The 20,179-nt window shown below is 43.8% G+C and overlaps 1 protein-coding gene across 5 annotated transcripts; it reads left to right on the plus strand.

The window, feature by feature from the left end:
• The first annotated feature begins 11,407 nt into the window (after positions 1–11,407).
• Positions 11,408–19,469, plus strand: LOC123062769 (putative 1-phosphatidylinositol-3-phosphate 5-kinase FAB1D). 5 transcript variants are annotated; one of them, XM_044486425.1, is made up of 13 exons: positions 11,411–11,702; positions 12,636–12,929; positions 13,035–13,295; positions 13,368–13,986; positions 14,072–14,216; positions 14,318–14,668; positions 15,462–16,139; positions 16,227–16,546; positions 16,629–16,755; positions 16,842–17,009; positions 17,096–18,457; positions 18,548–18,808; positions 18,920–19,469. In XM_044486425.1, exons 2-13 carry the CDS (start codon positions 12,677–12,679, stop codon positions 19,157–19,159), a joined length of 4,785 nt encoding a protein of 1,594 aa, XP_044342360.1. In that variant the 5' UTR covers positions 11,411–11,702; positions 12,636–12,676; the 3' UTR covers positions 19,160–19,469. The 5 variants fall into 5 exon arrangements, with proteins under 5 accessions (XP_044342357.1, XP_044342358.1, XP_044342360.1 ...); XM_044486422.1 differs by having other exon boundaries at positions 11,408–11,698; positions 13,035–13,986; XM_044486423.1 differs by having other exon boundaries at positions 11,410–11,702; positions 13,035–13,986; positions 16,629–16,746.
• Positions 19,470–20,179: the final 710 nt, after the last annotated feature.

Below are 20,179 nucleotides of genomic sequence, written 5' to 3' on the forward strand. Positions count from 1 at the left end.
TAGGTGGTCTCAACCTGCCCTGTCGCTCCGCCACAAAGTAACAGTCGAGGGCCGTCGGGAACCCAGGCCCACCTCTACCGGGATGGATCCACCTGTCCTTTCAGCCCCCTCGTCAGAATCACTTGCGGGTACTCAATGAGCTGACCCAATTTTAGTCACCATCTGTATAGTATGTATGTATGTATAGTATATACCCGTGATCACCTCCCAAGTGATCACGGCCCGATAGTATAGCAAGGCAGACTGACAAGAATGTAGGGCCAATGATGATAAACTAGCATCCTATACTAAGTATTTAGGATTGCGGTTAAAGGTATCAACAGTAGTAACAAGGACAGGCTATGCATCAGGATAGGTATAACAGAAAGCAGTAACATGCTACACTACTCTAATGCAAGCAGTATAGAGTAGAATAGGCGATATCTGGTGATCAAAGGGGGGGCTTGCCTGGTTGCTCCGGCAAGAGAGAGGAGTCGTCAACTCCGTAGTCGAACTGGTCAACAGCAGCGTCGGTCTCGTAGTCTACCGGAGAGAAGAGGGGGGAGAAACAGTAAATACATAGTAAGCAAGTGCATAACAGGATAACAGGCAGAGCTAGACGTGTTCTACGCGGTAGGAGGTGATACCGGTGAAGGGGGGAAGCATCCGGGAAGTATTCCCGGGGTTCCGTGTTTTCGGGCAGAGGAGCCAGAGGGGGGGAAAGTTGTGAGTTCGATAGGTTAGGGGGGTGTGGCGGACAAACGGGTTGCGTATCCGGAATCGTCTCGTCGTTCTGAGCAACTTTCATGTTGAAAATATTTTAATCCGAGTTACGGATTAAAAGATATGATTTTCTAAAGATTTAATCATTTTCTGATTTTAATTATTTATTTAAATTCAACATTATCCAAAACAGTGTTTGCTGACGTCAGCATGACGTCAGCAGTCAACAGAGATGTTGACTGGTCAACTGACGTGTGGGTCCCACTAGTCATTGACTGTTTAGTCTAATTAGTGTGTAACTAATCTAACTACTGTTTAATTAAACTAATTAGTTAGTTAGGTTAATGTAATTATGATTAATTAACTTAATTAATTCCTTAATTAATTAATTAATTAAATTATTATTATCTATTTATTTATTTTACAAATTATTTTTAATTCCTCTTTCTTTTTTTTTCTTTTTTTTAACAAAACGTTCTGGGGCGGTGGGGCCCCTTGTCAAAGGCCCATAGGCCTATCGGGTCGGGCGTGCAGGCGACGGGCGCCACCCGAATGGGCACACGCCCATGGGCGGGCAGATCCGGCGCAGCGCCGGAGCAGGGGGAGGCCGGTGGCCACGGCCTCGGCCAGGGAAGGCGCGGTCCTGGCGTGGGGAGCGGCACAGCAGCGGTAACCGGGCGGCCTGCGGCAGCGGGAGAGGCCATGGCGAGCAGCACCAGCAGTGCGGCTCGGAGGGGGGGATGGGAGTAGGGCGACGCGCGGGCGGCGCAACGCGAGCGAGCAGCGCCTCGGCAGAGCGAGGCGGGGCTCAGGCGCGCATGCGCGGGGGCACGCGCGAGCGGTGCGGCGGGCGAGCAGGGAGGCGCGGGCGCGCGCCTGGGCACAGGGGGACGTCGGTGCGAGGCAGACGGCGCGAGGGGGGGCAACGGGGAGCGCGGTCGCGACGAGCACGCATCGGGCGCGACCAAGTGCGGGACAAAGAGGAGGGGAGGCTTCCCGGAGCGCGGGTGAGCAGGGAGGAGGAGGAGAGGTGCTCACGGGGGTGGGCGCGTAGGGTCTAGGCAGGGGGGATTGAGGAGGAGGGCGGAGACGACGACGTCGAGGAGGCAGTCCGGCGACGCGGTCCGGGGCGGCGTGGTCTCCAGGCGGCAACGGGCGACGGCGTCGGGCACCGAGCGAGGGAGAAGGGGATCGGGCTCCTCCCGATCCAGATCCAGCGCGAGGGGGTGGGAGAGAGCGAGTGGGGAGTGGGGTGGTGGCCGTTAGGGTTTCGGGGGTTAAGGGGAGGGAGTGGGCCGGCCGGCTGGGCCGGTGGAGGCCAGCTGGGCCACTTGGCCCAGCAGGGGGGGGGGGGTCTTTCTTCCTTTCTTTCTTTGTTGTTTTGTTTTTGTTTAGACCTTTTCTTTTTATTTACTTTCTTTTCTATCTTATTTCTAGTTTCTTTTTAATCTTTAGATTTTTACAGAAATCGGCACTAGTATCTAAAGTAGTATTTATAAACAAACTGCTGTCACATCAATTCTCAACCCATAATAAAATATTTTAATATTTTATAAAATCCAATAGGTATTTGTTTAATTGTTTTCACTACTGTTTTAATTAGTTTAGAGCCCTTAAACATTTTATCAAGGTTTGGTTTCTCCATCGTATTTACACATGATTTATCTGACCCACCTTGAACATTTTGGTTTCGTTGTTTGAAAACTTTTATTATTTGCCTTTAATTGAATTTTGAATTTGAAACGGTTTTGAAGTATCCCGAGATTAACTAAACTGACAGAGGTGACGTGTCACCATTAACGTGAGATTACTGTAGCATGATTATCCGGGCGTCACACCGGGGAGTTACGGAATTCGTATTGGGCCTTAATGGGCCATACGGGAAAGGAGAAAAAGGCCTCAAAGGGTGGCCGCACCTCTCCCCATGGGCTGGTCCGAATTGGACTAGGGAGGGGGGCGCCCCCTTCCTTCCTTCTCCTTTTCCCTTCCCTTTTCTTTTCTCCTACTCCAACTACTTGGAAGGGCTCCTAGTTCTACTAGGAAAGGGAGAATCCTACTCCCGGTGGGAGTAGGACTCCCCTAGGGCGCGCCATAGAGAGGGTCGGCCCTCCCCCTCCTCCACTCCTTTATATACAGGGGCAGGGGGCACCCCAAAGACACAACAATTGATCTCTTGATCTCTTAGCCATGTGCGGTGCCCCCCTCCACCATAACCCACCTTGATCATATCGTAGCGGTGCTTAGGCGAAGCCCTGCGTCGGTATAACATCATCATCGTCATCACGCCGTCGTGCTGACGAAACTCTCCCTCAACACTCGGTTGGATCAGAGTTCGAGGGACGTCGTCGAGTTGAACGTGTGCAGAACTCGGAGGTGACGTGCGTTCGGTACTTAATCGGCCGGATCGTGAAGACGTACGACTACATCAACCGCGTTGTGCTAACGCTTCCGCTTTCGGTCTACGAGGGTACGTGGACAACACTCTCCCCTCTCGTTGCTATGCATCACCATGATCTTGCGTGTGCGTAGGATTTTTTTTTGAAATTACTACGTTCCCCAACAACCTCAAGTCCACAGTATCAATTCGATTGGAAAAATTCCGTCGATTATATTTGGAGGTTTTGAATTTCCTCTTCCTACTGTCAAGAAGAAATATGATATTCTTATTATTGAGGATGTGCATATCCCCGTTGAGGTAACATAGTGTTATTCGAAATTTCTCCAGTTCTATGTTATTCGGAATGAGTTCGTTAATAAGACTTGATCAACCTTGTTAGTGGATTCCTTTTGATGATCATGAGATGGATGAAACTAGAAAGCACAACCTTGTGTACCCCACTTTTACTTTCTGTTATTTATATTAAATAAAATAAAAATAAATATTTTTCTGTCTTTTATCTGATTATCCGTGCAATATAAAAATACCCCGAAAATAAAAGTGCTCCAAATGCCCCTAAAATTTAAATATGATTTTTTTCTAGAATATTTGAGAATATTTGGCACTGAGAACACAGGAGGGGGTCAACCACCTGCCCACGAGGGTGGAGGGCGTGCCCCCTGCCTCGTGGGCCCACGGTGGCCCTCCTCCACTTATTCCTGCACCCACACACTTCTTCGTCCTCCCACAAACACGAATATCCAGCTCAAGCACGAGTTCTAGCTCGTTTTGCTGCCATTTTCGATCTCCTTGCTCAAAGTACCTCTCATAAAACTGCTTGGGAGATTGTTCCTTGGTATGTGACTCCTCCATTGGTCCAATTAGTTTTTGTTCTAGTGCTTTATTCATTACAAATTTTTGTTGCTTAGGTGACCCTGTTCTTGAGCTTGCATGTCAAATTTATATGGTCAAAAGTAGTTTTGATGCATGATATAGGCTCTAGGCACTTGTAGGAGTAGTTGCTATCAATATTATTGAGTTTGGTTTACTTTTATTTTGAAGTTACTAAAAAATTCAGAATTTTTCAGAGGAAGAAAAATGCTTAGGAAAATGTTTCAAGGTGGTTCCTCAAGGAAGCAAGGACCCAGGCTTGCAATGTGTGATGCTGATGAAGAGCCACCAAGATACGCTCCAGTGCGTCCTTGTGAGTGGCCTTCTGAAAATTTAATGGATCGAGCAAGAATTAAAGAAGAATTCAACGCATATTTGCGTAACACCGATCTTGTGAGCTTCGAGGAAGAAAAGTGCAGTCAGTATCACAACCTCACCAGTACCTTTGTGAGAAGGTTTGAATTTTCAACTTCACGTAATTCTCCAACTGTCATGTTTGATCTTTATGAAAATTCTTATACTATGGACTTAGAGGATTTTACCACTGCTTGCAAACTTCCACAATGGGGTAGTATAAGGGATCCTCGCAAATATGAATTTAGAGATTTTCTTGCTAGCATAACTGTGGGAGAATCTAGAGATATAACACAAGCTACCATAGGGAGCATTCACTTTCTTGCTATACATTATTTTGCTCTCTTCATAGGTAGATGCATTAATGGTAAAGATGAGGCATGTCACATGTGTGTCCCTGACCTCAGTATTCTTAGGAGTGCTGTGTTAGGAGACAAATCTTATAATTTGGGAGCCATTGTTGTACGTAGATTGCATCTTAATAGATTTAATGGAGATTTCTTTGGAGGAATTTATGCAACTCGCATAGCTAATTTTCTTGGTATAGCCATACACGAAGATGATATTGAATTATCTCCTGCTTACCTAGACTTTAATGTTATGGTTCACCACTAGTTTGTCGAGAGGAATGAATCACCTCTCCAGTATCGACTAATCTTTGACAAACGTCGTGCTGTCCATATTACTCTCCCTGCTCCTGCCTTCTTTGATCATCAGGCAAAAGGAAGATATACTATTACCAGAGAGGAGGCAGATGAGTACGAGAGGAGAGCGGAGGCCGCTCATCGCCACGCTGCAGCTCAGCAGGCGATAGCCGCTGCATCACAGTACGACCCCAACTATTATTATGGATATCCGCCAGGCCAGCCGTGGCCATAGACCAGCTTAGGCCAAAAGCCTAAGCTTGGGGGAGTACGTATTTCCCATCGACATTACATTTATGTTCACACACTCATTGCTAGATGTCGGTGCACATACTTTTTCATTGTATCATCCATGCTAGTTTATTTTCCTTTTTATGCTTTCCTCTTGTGTGTTTAATAAACCTTCAGAAAAACAAAAAAAATTAGTTGTAGCTTTTAGTTAGTTTAATTTCCATGCTTTTAGTAGTAATTAAAAAGAAAACCCAAAAATATTTTATGTGCTTCTTTTGCTTGTTGGGAGCTTTCCCGTGTAAATAGTTTTATTTCTTTTCTTTTCTTTGGGGGTCGATAGGAGAAGACCATAATTAAATTGTTGAAGTGGCTCTTATATGCATACTTGTTGATCTGACAAAAGAGCCCATATTGCCCTGTCTTCTCCTGTTTATTGAATGCTTGCAGATTCCAGCTTAGTCCAATGCACGTGCACTATTATTATTATTCACACTATTCGGTCGTGCAAGTGAAAGGCAATTATGACGATATATGATGGACTGACTGAGATGAGAAAAGCTGGTATGAACTCGACCTCTTTTGTTTTTGTAAATATGATTAGTTCATCATTCCTGATTCAGCCTATTATGAATAAACATGTTTGCAATGACAACTAGAGATCATAGTTTCTTGTGCCATGCTTGATTAGCTATGAGTTATAATGGTTTACCTTGCGTGCCAACATGCTATTGAAATGGTTATGATGTGGTATGATAGGGTGCTATCATCCTCTGAATGATTTAAGTGACTTAACTTGGCGCATGTTCACGCATGTAGTTGAAACAAAATCAACATAGCCCTCACGATATTTATGTTCATGGTGGATTATATCCTACTCATGCTTGCATTCGGGGTTGATTAATTTTAATGCATGTTCATGACTGTTGTCGCTCTCTAGCTGGTCGCTTCCCAATCTTTTGCTAGCCTTCACCTGTGCTAAGCGGGAATACTGCTTGTGCATCCAATCCCTTAAACCCCAAAGTTATTCCAGATGAGTCCACTATACCTACCTATATACGGTATCTACCTGCCGTTCCAAGTAAATTTGTATGTGCCAAACTCTAAACCTTCAAATAAATATCCTGTTTTTATGCTCGAATAGCTCATGTATCAACTAGGGTTGTCCGTATCTTCCATGTTAGGCGGGTTATTCTCAAGAGGAGTGGACTCCGCTCCTCACTCACGAGATAAATGACTGGTCACCGGGATGCCCAGTCCAATGCTTTATGCAAACTAAATCAAAATAATTGCAAATAAAACTCCCCCGGGGACTCTTGTTAGTTGGAGGCACTCGTTGTTTCGAGCAAGCCATGGATTTATGCTTGTTGGTGGAAGGGGGAGTATAAACTTTACCATTCTATTTGGCAACCGTCTATAATGTGTGTAGCATGGAAGATATCGCCATCTCTTGGTTGTTATGTTGACAATGAAAGTATACCGCTCAAAATATTATTCACCTCTGTTTCAAAACCGAGCTCTGGCACCTCTACAAATCCCTGCTTCCCTCTGCGAAGGGCCTATCTATTTACTTTTATACTGAGTCATCATCCTCTTATTAAAAAGCACCAGTTGGAGAGCACCACTGTCATTTGCATTCATTATTGTTAGTTTACATTGAGTACGACTTGACTGGATCTCTTTTACCATGAATTACAATGTCTAGTCAATCCTTGATCTTTAAAGGTGCTCTGCATTTATGTTTTGTGGTCTCAAAAATGGCTAGCGAGATACCACCTTATTATATCATATTATGACTGTTTTGAGAAAGTGTTGTCATCCGAGATTTATTATTATTGCTCGCTAGTTGATTATGCTATTGATATGAGTAAACTTGAGACCTGGGCGTTATTGCGAATGTGGTTAGTTATAATATTTGCTGAAAACTTGAATGCTGGCTTTACATATTTACAACAACAAGAGCAAACAAAGTTTGTAAAAGTTTTTCTTTATCACTTTCAGTTTGTCAACTGAATTGCTTGAGGACAAGCAAAGGTTTAAGCTTGGGGGAGTTGATACGTCTCCAACGTATCTACTTTTCCAAACACTTTTGCCCTTGTTTTGGACTCTAACTTGCATGATTTGAATGGAACTAACCCAGACTGACGCTGTTTTCAGCAGAATTACCATGGTGTTATTTATGTGCAGAAACAAACGTTCTCGGAATGACCTGAAACTTCACGGATTAACTTTTCGAAAAATATAAAAAATACCTGCAAAAGATGAAAGCCAGGGGGCCCACCACCTCTCCACGAGGGTGGGGGCGCGCCCCCTACCTCGTGGGCCCCCTAGTGCCTCTCCGACTCCAACTCCAACTCTATATATTGTGTTTCAGGAAGAAAAAAATCAGAGAGAAGAATTCATCGCGTTTTACGATACGGAGCCGCCGCCAAGCCCTAAAACCTCTCGGGAGGGCTGATCTGGAGTCCGTTCGGGGCTCCGGAGAGGGGAATCCGTCGCCATCGTCATCATCAACCATCCTCCATCACCAATTTCATGATGCTCACCGCCGTGCGTGAGTAATTCCATCGTATGCTTGCTGGACGGTGATGGGTTGGATGAGATCTATCATGTAATCGAGTTAGTTTTGTTAGGGTTTGATCCCTAGTATCCACTATGTTCTGAGATTGATGTTGCTATGACTTTGCTATGCTTAATGCTTGTCACTAGGGCCCGAGTGCCATGATTTCAGATCTGAACCTATTATGTTTTCATTAATATATGAGTGTTCTTGATCCTATCTTGCAAGTCTACAGTCACCTATTATGTGTTATAATCCGTTAACCCCGAAGTGACAATAATCGGGATACTTACCGGCGATGACCATAGTTTGAGGAGTTCATGTATTCACTATGTGTTAATGCTTTATTCCGGTACTCTATTAAAAGGAGGCCTTAATATCCCTTAGTTTCCGTAAGGACCCCGCTGCCACGGGAGGGTAGGACAAAAGATGTCATGTAAGTTCTTTTCCATAAGCACGTATGACTATGTTCGAAATACATGCCTACATTACATTGATGAACTGGAGCTAGTTCTGTGTCACCCTAGGTTATGACTGTTACATGATGAACCGCATCTGGCATAATTCTCCATCACCGATCCATTGCCTATGAGCTTTCCATATATTGTTCTTCGCTTATTTACTTTCCCGTTGTTATTGCTATCATCACTACAAAATACCAAAAACATCACTTTTCCTACTGTTACCTTTTGTTACCGTTACCACTACTATCATATTACTTTGCTACTAAATACTTTGCTGCAGATATTAAGTTTCTAGGTGTGGTTGAATTGACAACTCAGCTGCTAATACTTGAGAGTATTCTTTGGCTCCCCTTGTGTCGAATCAATAAATTTGGGTTGAATACTTTACCCTTGAAAATTGTTGCGATCCCCTATACTTGTGGGTTATCATGTTGCTGCGGTGGATTGTCCCAGGAGGCATGGTGGGGACCACTTAGTAGTAGCGCGGGGTCACCAGTGTCCGCGCTACTGCTACATTTTACCTGCGGCGCGGTGTTTTACCCCCGCGCTACTGCTACTTACCAATAACATGACCACTTTAACCCACGCCATTGTTATGTGATTGCCTATAGGTTTTTTTCTAGTAGTGAGCCGACGCAAGCTTGCTTCGCCTTTTCATGAATACATGGGAGCCCGTCAAGATCTCATCGGATGGTCCTAAATGGCATGTTACAAGAGCAACTTCATCCCGGACATCGAGGAACCCTTAACAATCTCGGGAGCTACTAACGGTATAGGGTACCGGGGGTATCCGACCTAACTGGAAGTCAGCCCGCTAACTGGCCTCATGGCTCAGATAAGGCCTAAGCCCCTTTTCATGTCAGTGGGCCTCACTCCAAAAGTTCTTCTACTTAGCGCCCAAAACTTCTCCTTGTAAATCATGTTGGATCGTTAGGTCGACAGGATCGGACTATGGCTCTTGTAACCCTAGGCCTCATCCTCCTTATAAGGTGAGGTCAAAGACTACTCTAGGGCATCTCATATTCGCATAGGTGAAATCCTAGCTCCGGTATAACCTTCATATTCTCCATTGCAACCCTCATACGAGGCACCCATACATCAATCCAACCAAAGCATGAGTAGGGTATTACCTCCAAGATGTAGGAATGAACCTATGTAAAGACTTTGTGTGCAATACCTTGTGTTTTTTGGATTGACAAATCCTCTTCCCTGGCTTATTTATTTTCATAAATTTCAACAATAAGCTCGTGTGCTATTGCATACCACGACCATTGTTATTTTACTAGTGTCAAAGTTTACTTGCGGGCAAAGTGGGCCCATATGCTACCTCAACTCTCCTTTTTGGTCCCTTCCAAGATCACGCTCAAGCTCCACCACCGATGCCATGCATATCTGTTAGATGTCCCATGCGCCCTTCCCAAATGGCTTCTGCACCACAACAACAACAACCCCTCCCACACCGCACCATGATAATAACAACCCCCCCCCCCCCCACCGCACCACGACAACAATAACCCCTCCCCCACCGCACCACGGCAACAACAACCCCTCCCCAACCGCAGCACGAGAACAACAACCCCTCCCCCGCCGCACCACGGCAACAACAACCCCTCCCCCGCCGCACAACGACAACAACCCCCCCCCCCCACTGCACCACGACAACAACAACCCCTCCCCCACTGCACCACGACAACAACAACCCCTCCCCAACCGCACCACTACAACAACAACAACCCCCCCACCGCACCACGGCAACAGCAACCCCCCCACCCCCACCGCACAATGACAACAACAACCCCCTCCCCCACACCCAAGCTTCCTTGTATCAATCCTCGCCAAACATTTGTTAGAACACAACTGTCACAGGCTACCTCACTGCTGGCATCCATACACACAAACATGCAACTACTGGAGTGGCAACCAAATGCACCACGAACGTGAGGCGGATGATACAACCATACAAAATGCCTATAATGACGTGAAAAATGATTGATTACGCCTAAATAAAGGAACACATACCGTCTGTCCTTTGAGCCCGAGCGGCGACAGTAAATTAGGAAATCATGAGCGCGGTGATGCAAACATTATTGTCCATTCAAGAACATAAATACCATGCATTATTGCTAGAAGTTAACCTTTTTTGTTAACTGTTAAGATAACCTTTTCACACTAAGAGACTCTGTCCGTGTGCTATTGCATACCACAACTGTTGGTATTTTACTCATGATGTAGCTTACCTGTGGCCAGAGTGGGCGTGGACGCCACCTCGACTCTCCTTTAGGCTTTTGGTCCCTTATAAGATCATGCTCAAGCTCCACTGACGATACCATGCATATCTGTCAGATGTCTCATCCGCCCATCCCAAACGGCATCCGCATCACGACAGCAACAACCCCCCTCCCCCTCCCCTGCCCCAAGCCTCCTTGTGGCCTTCCTCGCCGAACATTTGTTAGAACACATCTGTCACGGACTACCTCACCGCTGGCATCCATACACACAACCACGCAACAACTGGAGTGCCAACAAAGTGCATCACAAACGCGAGGCAGGTGATACAATCATACAAAAACATATAATGACGTGAAAAATTACCGATTACGTCTAAACAGGGGAACACACACCGTCCGTTCTTTGGGCCCGGGCGGCGACAATAAATTAGGAAATCGTGAGCGTGACGATACAGACATTATTGCCCATTCAATAACATAAATACCACATATTATCGCTAGACTAGAAGTTAACCTTTTCTTTCCTGTCAAGGATTCGTTCCCCCTAAAAGGAGACTAGTTCATTAAAAAAATGCTAAAAAATATATCAAATCAAAACTGACAATGCATCGCATTAGGCACCCGTGAAAGGTACACGAAACCACCGAGACCGCTGCCAAACGTGTCAGCGGTAACTTGAGCGACCGGGGGTCCCTCCCGTCTACCCATCCGAACCAATAATTCAAACTGGCGCCTGAGATCGCACGGCTAGGCCGAGCAGAGAACACCTGCACACCCACACCACCGCCAGGAATACGCTTTCGTGCGCCCGCTGGTAATCCCCCCCTGTCGACGCCACCACCCGGATCCAGTTCATACGTAGCACCGCCACCAGCACCACGCGGGGACCATTTCGCCTGCCATGTCACGCGCGCACTGCCTCCGACGCGTTCGCGCTATATAAACAGCTCACCACCCAGTCCCACCACCCTGTTTCCTCCTCCCCCAATCTATTCTCCCCCCGCTCCGAATTCCTAGTCGCGACAATCCCACCCCCAGATCGAGAGCTCCGGCAGATTTCGCGGCGGCCGGCCGACCCGTCCGTCCCTCTCTCCGTCCGTCCCTCCCCGCGCGTCGTCGGCGGCCTCGCCCTCCGCCCGCGGGTCGGCGGCGCGCCGCGGGTGTTTTCTGCGCGCGCGCGGGCGTGTGCGTCCCTGTCTGACGGATTCCCCCGGGGTGGATTTTCCGATCAGGATGCCTTCTCCCCGCCCGTACGTAAGCTTCCGATGCCCTGGGCTTTTCCCTGATCGGGTGGGTTTTATCGGGGTGCCTGTTTGACGGCGCCAAGCAATCGCGGGCCCGTCGATTCCTGCGAGGAGCTCCTCCGGCGATCGCGAGGCATTTGTTTTTTTTTGTTTGTTTCGCTGTTCGTTAGTTGCCGCCGTAGGCTTGCGCCGCCCGCCGTCTCCGTAGCCCTTGCGTGCTCCCCGGCCGTCGGGCTCCGCCTCGACGCCCGCCACCTCTCTCCTGCCGCCGACAGTCATTGAGCGTTGCTGTGCCGCCGGCTTAGTTTTTTTTACCAGAGTTGCGTGTGCTGCGTCCGGAGGTCAGGGGCCGAACATTTGGATGCATCCGTAAGTCTATGGTCTTAATAAGAGTATTATACTTGACGACATGATAGGTGAACTACATGTGGACTTGGTGCTTTCCACTGTATAGATTATTTGGCGTCTGGCTACTCCTGTTGGGACAATCGGTGTCCTTCAAGGAACACCTGTTTTTGGAGCTTTTTAGTTTAGTTGCCCATGTTCTTAGAATCCTAGTAGTACCTATTATTTTCGGGAGTACTGTACACTGTTCAAATTTATTCTGTATTATTTTCGGATGTTACATGAGCTTAGTGGTGCGACTTTGTAGAATCCACTGGTTGTTATTATATTGACACAGTAACTTATTTTGCACTATCTCTGTAATTCTGGTGTGTCCTCTGAACTTCTGCTTCCAAATCCCCAATTTACGCTGGAACTTATAAACCAATGTACAACTAGACAAGCTCAATGCGAATGACTGGAGATTCTTGTAGTGCTGACCTGGATATTTGTAAAATTCTTAGATTGCTGTGATGGATATTATATATTTCTATGTATGCGTGGTCCCTTCAGTTTCGGGACTAGCAGTCAAGATGATTCAGGGTTATTATATTTGCAGGTGGTCATATTTTTTGCTTGATAATCTGGTAAATCTGTGTCATGAGTAAAATGTGTCATGCAGTTGAATCAGAAGAGGCAACCATGGATGGGGAAAATAACCTCCTTACCTGTAGTGATTCTTGCTGGTACAAGTGTAGCCATGGTATTGATTCATCAGGGACAAATGGTGAGATGGAATGGCTGAGCATGCAGACAAGCTCTTGTGGCACTCCTTACAGCACTCCTTACGGCTCTCCCCGTTTTAGCAGAGGAAGTTCTTCTTCCAGCTTTGCTAGTTGCTTTTCAAGCTTTGGTAAGTTTCTGTGCACCATTCTCTTATAGCTAAAATACTACCACTTCTATCATTCTGATTATTTGTTAACTTAACCTAACTATATTTATGCTCCTTATTTCTCAGGTGGCTCCCTCATGGATACTGACTCTGAAGAGGAAATTGAGCTCCTAGATACCGGCCAACTTCATCCTGATATCTTTGTCAGTGATGAATTTATGGAGCAAGGAGAAGAGAATCTAGTAAAAGAGGAAGAATGTGAACCCAGTCATACTACTGTATTCAATGGTGGTGCTAATATTCCCATCCCGGCTGACCAAAATATTCTATCTAGTCAAACGCAGCTGGAGACTGATCAAGGTGCCACCAAGGAAAATTTTGATGCCGGTAATGTCATCTTGGACACAAATGTATCTTCGGAACCTGATCGAGATATCCTGACCAATGATCAACTTACAGGAACACAATATGGTGAGGAGGTTACTAGCCTTCCCATGCCAGGAGGTGAAATAGTTCCGTTGAATGAGCAAGTTATGGATCAGGTTGACAGTAATAAGGAAAATACTATAGTTTACAACAACATATTGAATGCTGAGTCAGGCATGAAAGCAGATGCTGACTCTGAGAATGGAATTGACTGCCTTTATCCACTAGTTTTGCCCAGTTTTGAGACAGACCCTCTCATTTGGTTACCACCAGACCCAGCAAATAAGGAGGAGGATGTTGATACTCTTGCTAATCCCGATGATGATAGTGACAATGATACTAAGTGGGGTCAGTCAAGTTTGAATCTTAGCTTTGACGAGGAAGGAAGCAATAATAGCCGTGAAGATCAATTGCAGAAAGCAATGTCAGAAGTTATGAATGGGCAATTCAAGATCCTTGTTAGTCGTTTTTTGGCTGCTGAAGGATTCTCCTTGTCTGATGGAGCAACCGACAATATCTGGCTTGATATTGTTGCTTCGTTATCGTGGCGTGCTGCCTTACTCGTCAAGCCTGATGACAATATGGGAAATGCAATGGATCCAGGGTTGTATGTAAAGGTGAAATGCATAGCTTCAGGATCTTGCCAGCAGAGGTAACGTGCTAGCGTTCCTCCTCGTACTGCTCATTTTGTTGCCTTATGATGCCTCAACTCTGTACTCACTCTCTTTCTTTGATAGTGAAGTGATCAACGGTCTTGTTTTTAAGAAGACTGCCGCACATAAGCAGATGCGTGCCAACATTAAGCATCCTAAACTGTTGATTCTTAAGGGTGACATTGGTCAATTTTCCACCGGGCTATCATCAATGAATTCAATGAAACAGGTCTGCATGCATGCTCTTAGTTAAATTTATTTATGTTACAGAGTTACAGTATCATATGATAAAGAAAATTTACAAAATTCCCATTCACCATCATTGACCAGGAAAGCGAGCAGTTGGAGAAAACTCTCAGCGATATGATAGGCAAATGCCGGCCGGATGTTATATTGGTGGAGAAAGCGGTTTCACGAAATGTAAATGAATATGTTCAGAAACAAGGAGTTACCTTGGTTAGTGACATGAATATCCATCGCCTGGAAAGAATCGCTCTTTGTACTGGTTCTCCAATCATCTCATTGCAGGATGTTCGTACGAAAACTAACCTTATTAAGCAGTGTGAATCTGTCAATTTCAAAAAAATTGTTGAGGAGCATAATCTAACTGTAGAAGATGGAAGGAGGTCACCCAAAACATTTTTATTTCTAGAAGGTTTTCCGAAACCTATGGGATGCACAGTATGTCTTCTTCTTTTTCCTTATTTTTATGTCATCTTTCCTCTTTCTGCTCTGCAATTTTAACTTTGTGTTTTTTTACTTCATAAAATAATTCTTGATGTCTATATGTTACTACCTCCTTTTTGGTTTAAAAGGCCCACGTGCATCGCTAGATAATTTGACCAATGTAACACGAGTAATATATCACAAAAATATACCATTAGAAAAACTTCAAATGTTATATCTTCTGATGGTATAATTTTTGTGACATATACAATTTGTATTATATTGGTCAAATTGTTGATCTAGGGATACGTCTGGTCCTTTTTAACCGGAAAGGAGGGAGTAGACAATTCATTTTATGATCATTATTAGGACTGCGTTGAAGCGTTTGTGTCTGAGACTGAGACAGCGCTATTCTTCTTTCTCTCTATATATTGTCTCCTTTTTGTTAACTTAGAATAATCTAGCCTTTTTCTTCTGTTTCTCGGTGGTTTGTACTTTCGCTTTCTAAAGCTTTTTCTTCTAATAGAAAATGACATACATTTAGGGGTGTGTTCGAGAAAGAAAGTACTGAGTTGCTCATGATGCTGCTGGTAACACCATTATTCTGTTTGTTTGCATAGTATTGAATTGGAAATTCGGAATGCATGAGCAAGGGTAATTTATTTCATTGAACCTTATATATAGCGAAGTGCACAGAGTACACATTTTTGCTCCTTGGTTGTGCTAACATTTCCATTTGTGTTCAGTATCCTATATTGTGTGATCTTTTATTTTTGCTCTTTCTGATTAGCTTGAACTTCTCTTGTAGATATTGCTAAAAGGATCAACAAGTGAAACATTGAAGAAGATTAAGCGTGTTCTCCATTTCACTGTCTTTGCAGCTTACCATTTGATCCTTGAAACATCATTTTTCACCGACCAAAGATCATTTATAACCGAAAAAAATGCTTCCCGTAAAGAGGACTGTTTAAAAATCGATTCACAGCTACATTTTCCTGGTAGCACTTGTGATGAGCAGTATGCTAATATGGAGGAGTTAGCCGACACTAAAAACTCCATGTCGCAGCATCTTCATGATTCCGAAATTAAGAATTCCAGAGATTCCGACAGCCAATGTATTCAGTCTAATTCATCGCGGACTGATCCAGATCCCTCGACAGATATTATTGGGGACATCTCATATATCAGCTCTGCTGAGTCAACTTCAGGTGATGGGTTTGATGGGTCAAATATTGCTGCTGCTCCAGAAAAATTAAATACGCATAAAAAAGAAGCATCTGGCAAGAAATTTAAAGAAACTTTTGATGATGGAACGCACACGGGGACTAGCACTTCTCTAAATCCTCAGACCATACTAATTTCGATGTCCAGCCAAAACATCAGGAATAAAGCAGTTTGTGAGCAGAGTCATCTTTCCAGGATAACTTATTATGGGAATTGTGACACATCTCTTGGGATGCATTTGCAAGATACTTTACTTAATGAGGTCATACATCTTAATTCTTGTTATATTAATTTAACAAATCATTCATTGGCTTTAATTATGCGTCAGTAACATGTAGATTACTTGCAGAAGCACAATTGCTTATCATGTGGTGAGCCTCCAGAAGCTCACATGTACTCTTACACCCACCATGATGGTACCCTCACTGTTCTTGTGAAAAGCCTTCCATTGGAGGAAGCACTTTCTGGTGAGGGTCAAAGAAGAATTTGGATGTGGACCAGGTGCTTGAGATGCAGTGGTATGCCCACACCGAGGGTTATAATATCTTCCTCTGCACGCAACCTCTCGTTTGCGAAGTTTTTGGAACTCAGTTTCTCAACACATTCTTCTGCTAAGAAGCTGTCAACATGTGGGCATTTGCTGCACAGGGACTGCCTACGTTTCTTTGGGTAAATTTTAGCAGGATGTTCCGACGTAAACATAGAAGTTCATTTCCAAAATGATATCACTAAAAATTTCTTGCTCTTGCAGATTGGGATCCAAAGTTTCTGTGTTCAGATACTCATCTATTGAAATATATTCCGCTACTAAGCCACCAATGACTTTGCAGTTCCATAACCCAAACAGAAAAGATTGGCTCGATGTTGAAGTTAAGAGTGTGCGTTTCTACAAATATTTTGCTGCAGCCGTACATTTTTATTTAGCTAAATCATTCCTCATCTTAACATACTTCTATGCTTGAAGGTCCTTGCTGAATGGAAGCTACTCTTCTCTGAAATTGAAAACACTATACAAGGCTTGAAATCAAGATACTCTGGTGAAGCCATGGGGAAGAACACAAACAGTTCAGCATATGAGGGAATATTTTTGGAAGTCGGTAGTATGCTTGCACAAGAAAGGAACGTACTTGAGGTAAGCCTATTTTTTTCTCTAGGTTGATTCTTCTCCTGATCCAAGGGTTGAGTTTTTGACATGTTAATATATCTTCTATATACTAGGTTTCTCTGAAGGCATTTGACCACATTGCAAGGCCTGAGACTTGTGCTCACGAGATCCTTAGCTTGAACTGGCTGTATCAGCAACTTCTTCTTGGATTCTATGTTTGGGATGTCCGTTTGTATCATCTTCTTCAGTACATTAAACTTGATGGCGCATCTTCAGACAATTCTAACCACAAAAGCATATCGGAGAATGAGCTGAGTTCTAAAAATATTTCCGTACCCATACATGGGGACACACTATCTGTCCTGAATATTGGAGTGGAAAGACTGGAAGCAACTATAAATTCTTCTGACGATGTTGACAATTCTCGTGGTGGCATAATTTCAGAGAAGGATCAGCTTACTGAGAAATCACCAATTAAAGAGCTTGGGTCTTCTCCAGGTGAGGTTGATGAAAATGGGTCACATCAAAATGTGTTACCAGTTAAGAATGATGAACACCCTGCACCAGCCAGAGGCAATGAAATTTACCCTATTGCCATGCCAAGTAAACATTTGCCTGTATTGCAAAACTTGTTGGATTTCATGAGTGATGACACAAGAGAATGGGTCTGGAATAAGTTGAGTCACTTGGAAATGGGATACAAGAAAGAAATTGAAACTGGCGATTTGAATAAGTTCCATCTCATCAACAAATACACCCCGACTTCTTCATCACTGACACAACTCAAATGTCAAATGAATTTGATGCATTTTGTAGCTGGCCCCTGTGGTAATATTTTGTCAATTGTTGAGGAAGAGATATCTAGCATCATTGCTTATGCACTGGCTATATCTGAAGACCAAGGAATTTATTCTGAAGCTGCATTTGAAAAGGATGAACTTTTATCTAGAAGAAAGCTTGATAAGGTTGCACCTAGCAACTTGGCCAGAGGTACCTCTATGCCGTCATCAGTTATCTCTTCGAAGGAGTCTTTAGAAAAGGATCATAGCCTATTAAACAACACATCGTCATTATCATATGAGGAATCAACATCTGGATTTTATGATTCATTTCTGTCAGCATTAAAAGATATGCATCCTGAAATTTGTCTGAATAGTGAAAAGCTAGGTTTGAAGAGCAAATACACTGTGGTTTCTGTATATGCAAGGCAATTCTATGAGCTTCGGAAGATATGTTGCCCATCCGAGCTTGTGTATATTTCATCCATAAGCCGTTGTAAACTATGGAATGCACAAGGTGGTAAGAGCAATGCTTTTTTTGCGAAATCAATGGATGACAGATTTATCATAAAAGAAATCAAGAAAACAGAGTTTGACTCGTTCTTAAAATATGGTCTTGAATATTTCAAGCATTTTAGTGAATCTCAAGTCTCAAGTAACCCTACTTGCCTTGCAAAAATTCTGGGAATATATCAGGTACAGAATGAATTTTCTGCAAAGCTCTACCCTGTTAATGCTCGCACTATTAATTGTTTATGTTCTAATTATCTCTAACCACTATTGTAGGTCAAAGAAATTAGGAATGGCAAGGAGGCAAGGACTAGTTTCATGATTATGGAGAATCTTTTATTTGGCCGTAACATACTGCGTAGATATGATCTGAAGGGTGCTCTTTTCTCACGATATGTTGCTGATTCAACAAATCCAGAAAGTGTACTGTTGGATCAAAATTTTATTGAAGACATGCGTACCATGCCTATCTACATTAAAGGAAAAACCAAAAACTTCATGGAACGTGCTCTTTGGAATGATACATCCTTTCTATGTGTAAGTATGCCTATATTCCTGCAAATAGTTTTCGTTGAGTTCATATGCATTTGGGCGTATGCCCATTACGTTGGCTGTGAAGCTCACAAGTTGTGTTTCTTGTGTTTCCAGAACATGAATGTCATGGATTACTCCTTGTTTGTTGGAGTGGACAAACAGAAGAAGGAACTTGTATTCGGGATAATTGATTACTTGAGGCAGTATACCTGGGACAAACAACTGGAGTCGTGGGTGAAGACATCGCTTGTTGTCCCCAAGAATCTATCTCCAACAGTAATCTCTCCGAAGGAGTATAAATTAAGATTCAGGGCATTTATGTCTCAGTACTTCAAATCAGTTCCAGATGGTTGAGCCTCGAGGCGTGATCCTTTGTGATGTTGGTGCCTGAACCTATAGTGAACTCTTGAGTATGGTGCATGCTGCCATGGTACTTGTCTTACTGGAAAATATGGTTGAGTCCATGTTTAGCATGCCAACAGCGTCTTATATATGTGTTCAGTGTTAAGTTTCGTTCTGTTCATATTTGTGGTGTGTGTATGATTGTCGATATTGCTTCTCGGCTGGTGTACATAGCATTAGGACTTGAGATACCCGCAAAAAGGTCAATGAATGGTGATTGGCATGCACATACCTGAAGAAATGATCTTTGTTGATGATCCTAGGGTGGAAAATGTGTAATCAAATTTTGAAATTGGGAATAGATGCTGGTAATAAAACTGTCGAAAATGACACTCAGAATGCGCAGGGTAGCCGCGCATCTTTCCATAGTGTGAAAGTTTGAGGCTTCTATGTTTTACTTACTTTGTTTAAGCAATGACTGGTAATTTGTGTCTACGAATTTCCATTAGTTGGTCGAGCCTTCTTTTACTACTAATGTTAACGTTTTTAAAATCTTTTCAGCCATTTATTAAATAATACTAGTATATCATTGCTTCAACAATCCGTTAATTGCTAGAAGATGGTTTAGTTATTAGATGTGTGTAACCCATATGTACATGAGATTGTTTCTATTAGGTGAACTATGGTGTGCATTAGCGAACCTGAACAATTTCACTTAAATAAAAGAATGGGGACATAATGCAAGAATTACGAATCATAGTAGAAGACACTTGCACCAGAAAGAACAAGGGAAACCGATACAAAATCGGAAAGTGAGCAATGTCTAGACTACGACCAGGGGAGGGGGCGGCTAAAGTAAAAGGTATATAGTCTGCATGTTCATATTAAAATTAGGCGTCTTGCTATTAAGACTACACAAAGAAACACCTCCCTGTTTGCCCAACGGACACTCTACACCTTAAGCTAGGATTGTCACTGGCACCGTTGAATAGCATCACGCACCACTGAGATCACATCGCGACACCAGGGGTG

This window comes from Triticum aestivum, chromosome 3A (assembly GCF_018294505.1).
Source record: "Triticum aestivum cultivar Chinese Spring chromosome 3A, IWGSC CS RefSeq v2.1, whole genome shotgun sequence".
NCBI classification, from domain to species: Eukaryota; Viridiplantae; Streptophyta; class Magnoliopsida; order Poales; family Poaceae; genus Triticum; species Triticum aestivum.

Bases quoted from the DNA above. Each gene is read 5' to 3' on its own strand.
- LOC123062769 (XM_044486422.1), top strand. From the start codon at position 12,677: ATGAGTAAAATGTGTCATGCAGTTGAATCAGAAGAGGCAACCATGGAT. The intron at 16,756-16,841 runs GTGCGTTTCTAC...CTATGCTTGAAG, and splicing joins TCGATGTTGAAGTTAAGAGT to GTCCTTGCTGAATGGAAGCT. The intron at 18,809-18,919 runs GTAAGTATGCCT...TTGTGTTTCCAG, and splicing joins ATGATACATCCTTTCTATGT to AACATGAATGTCATGGATTA.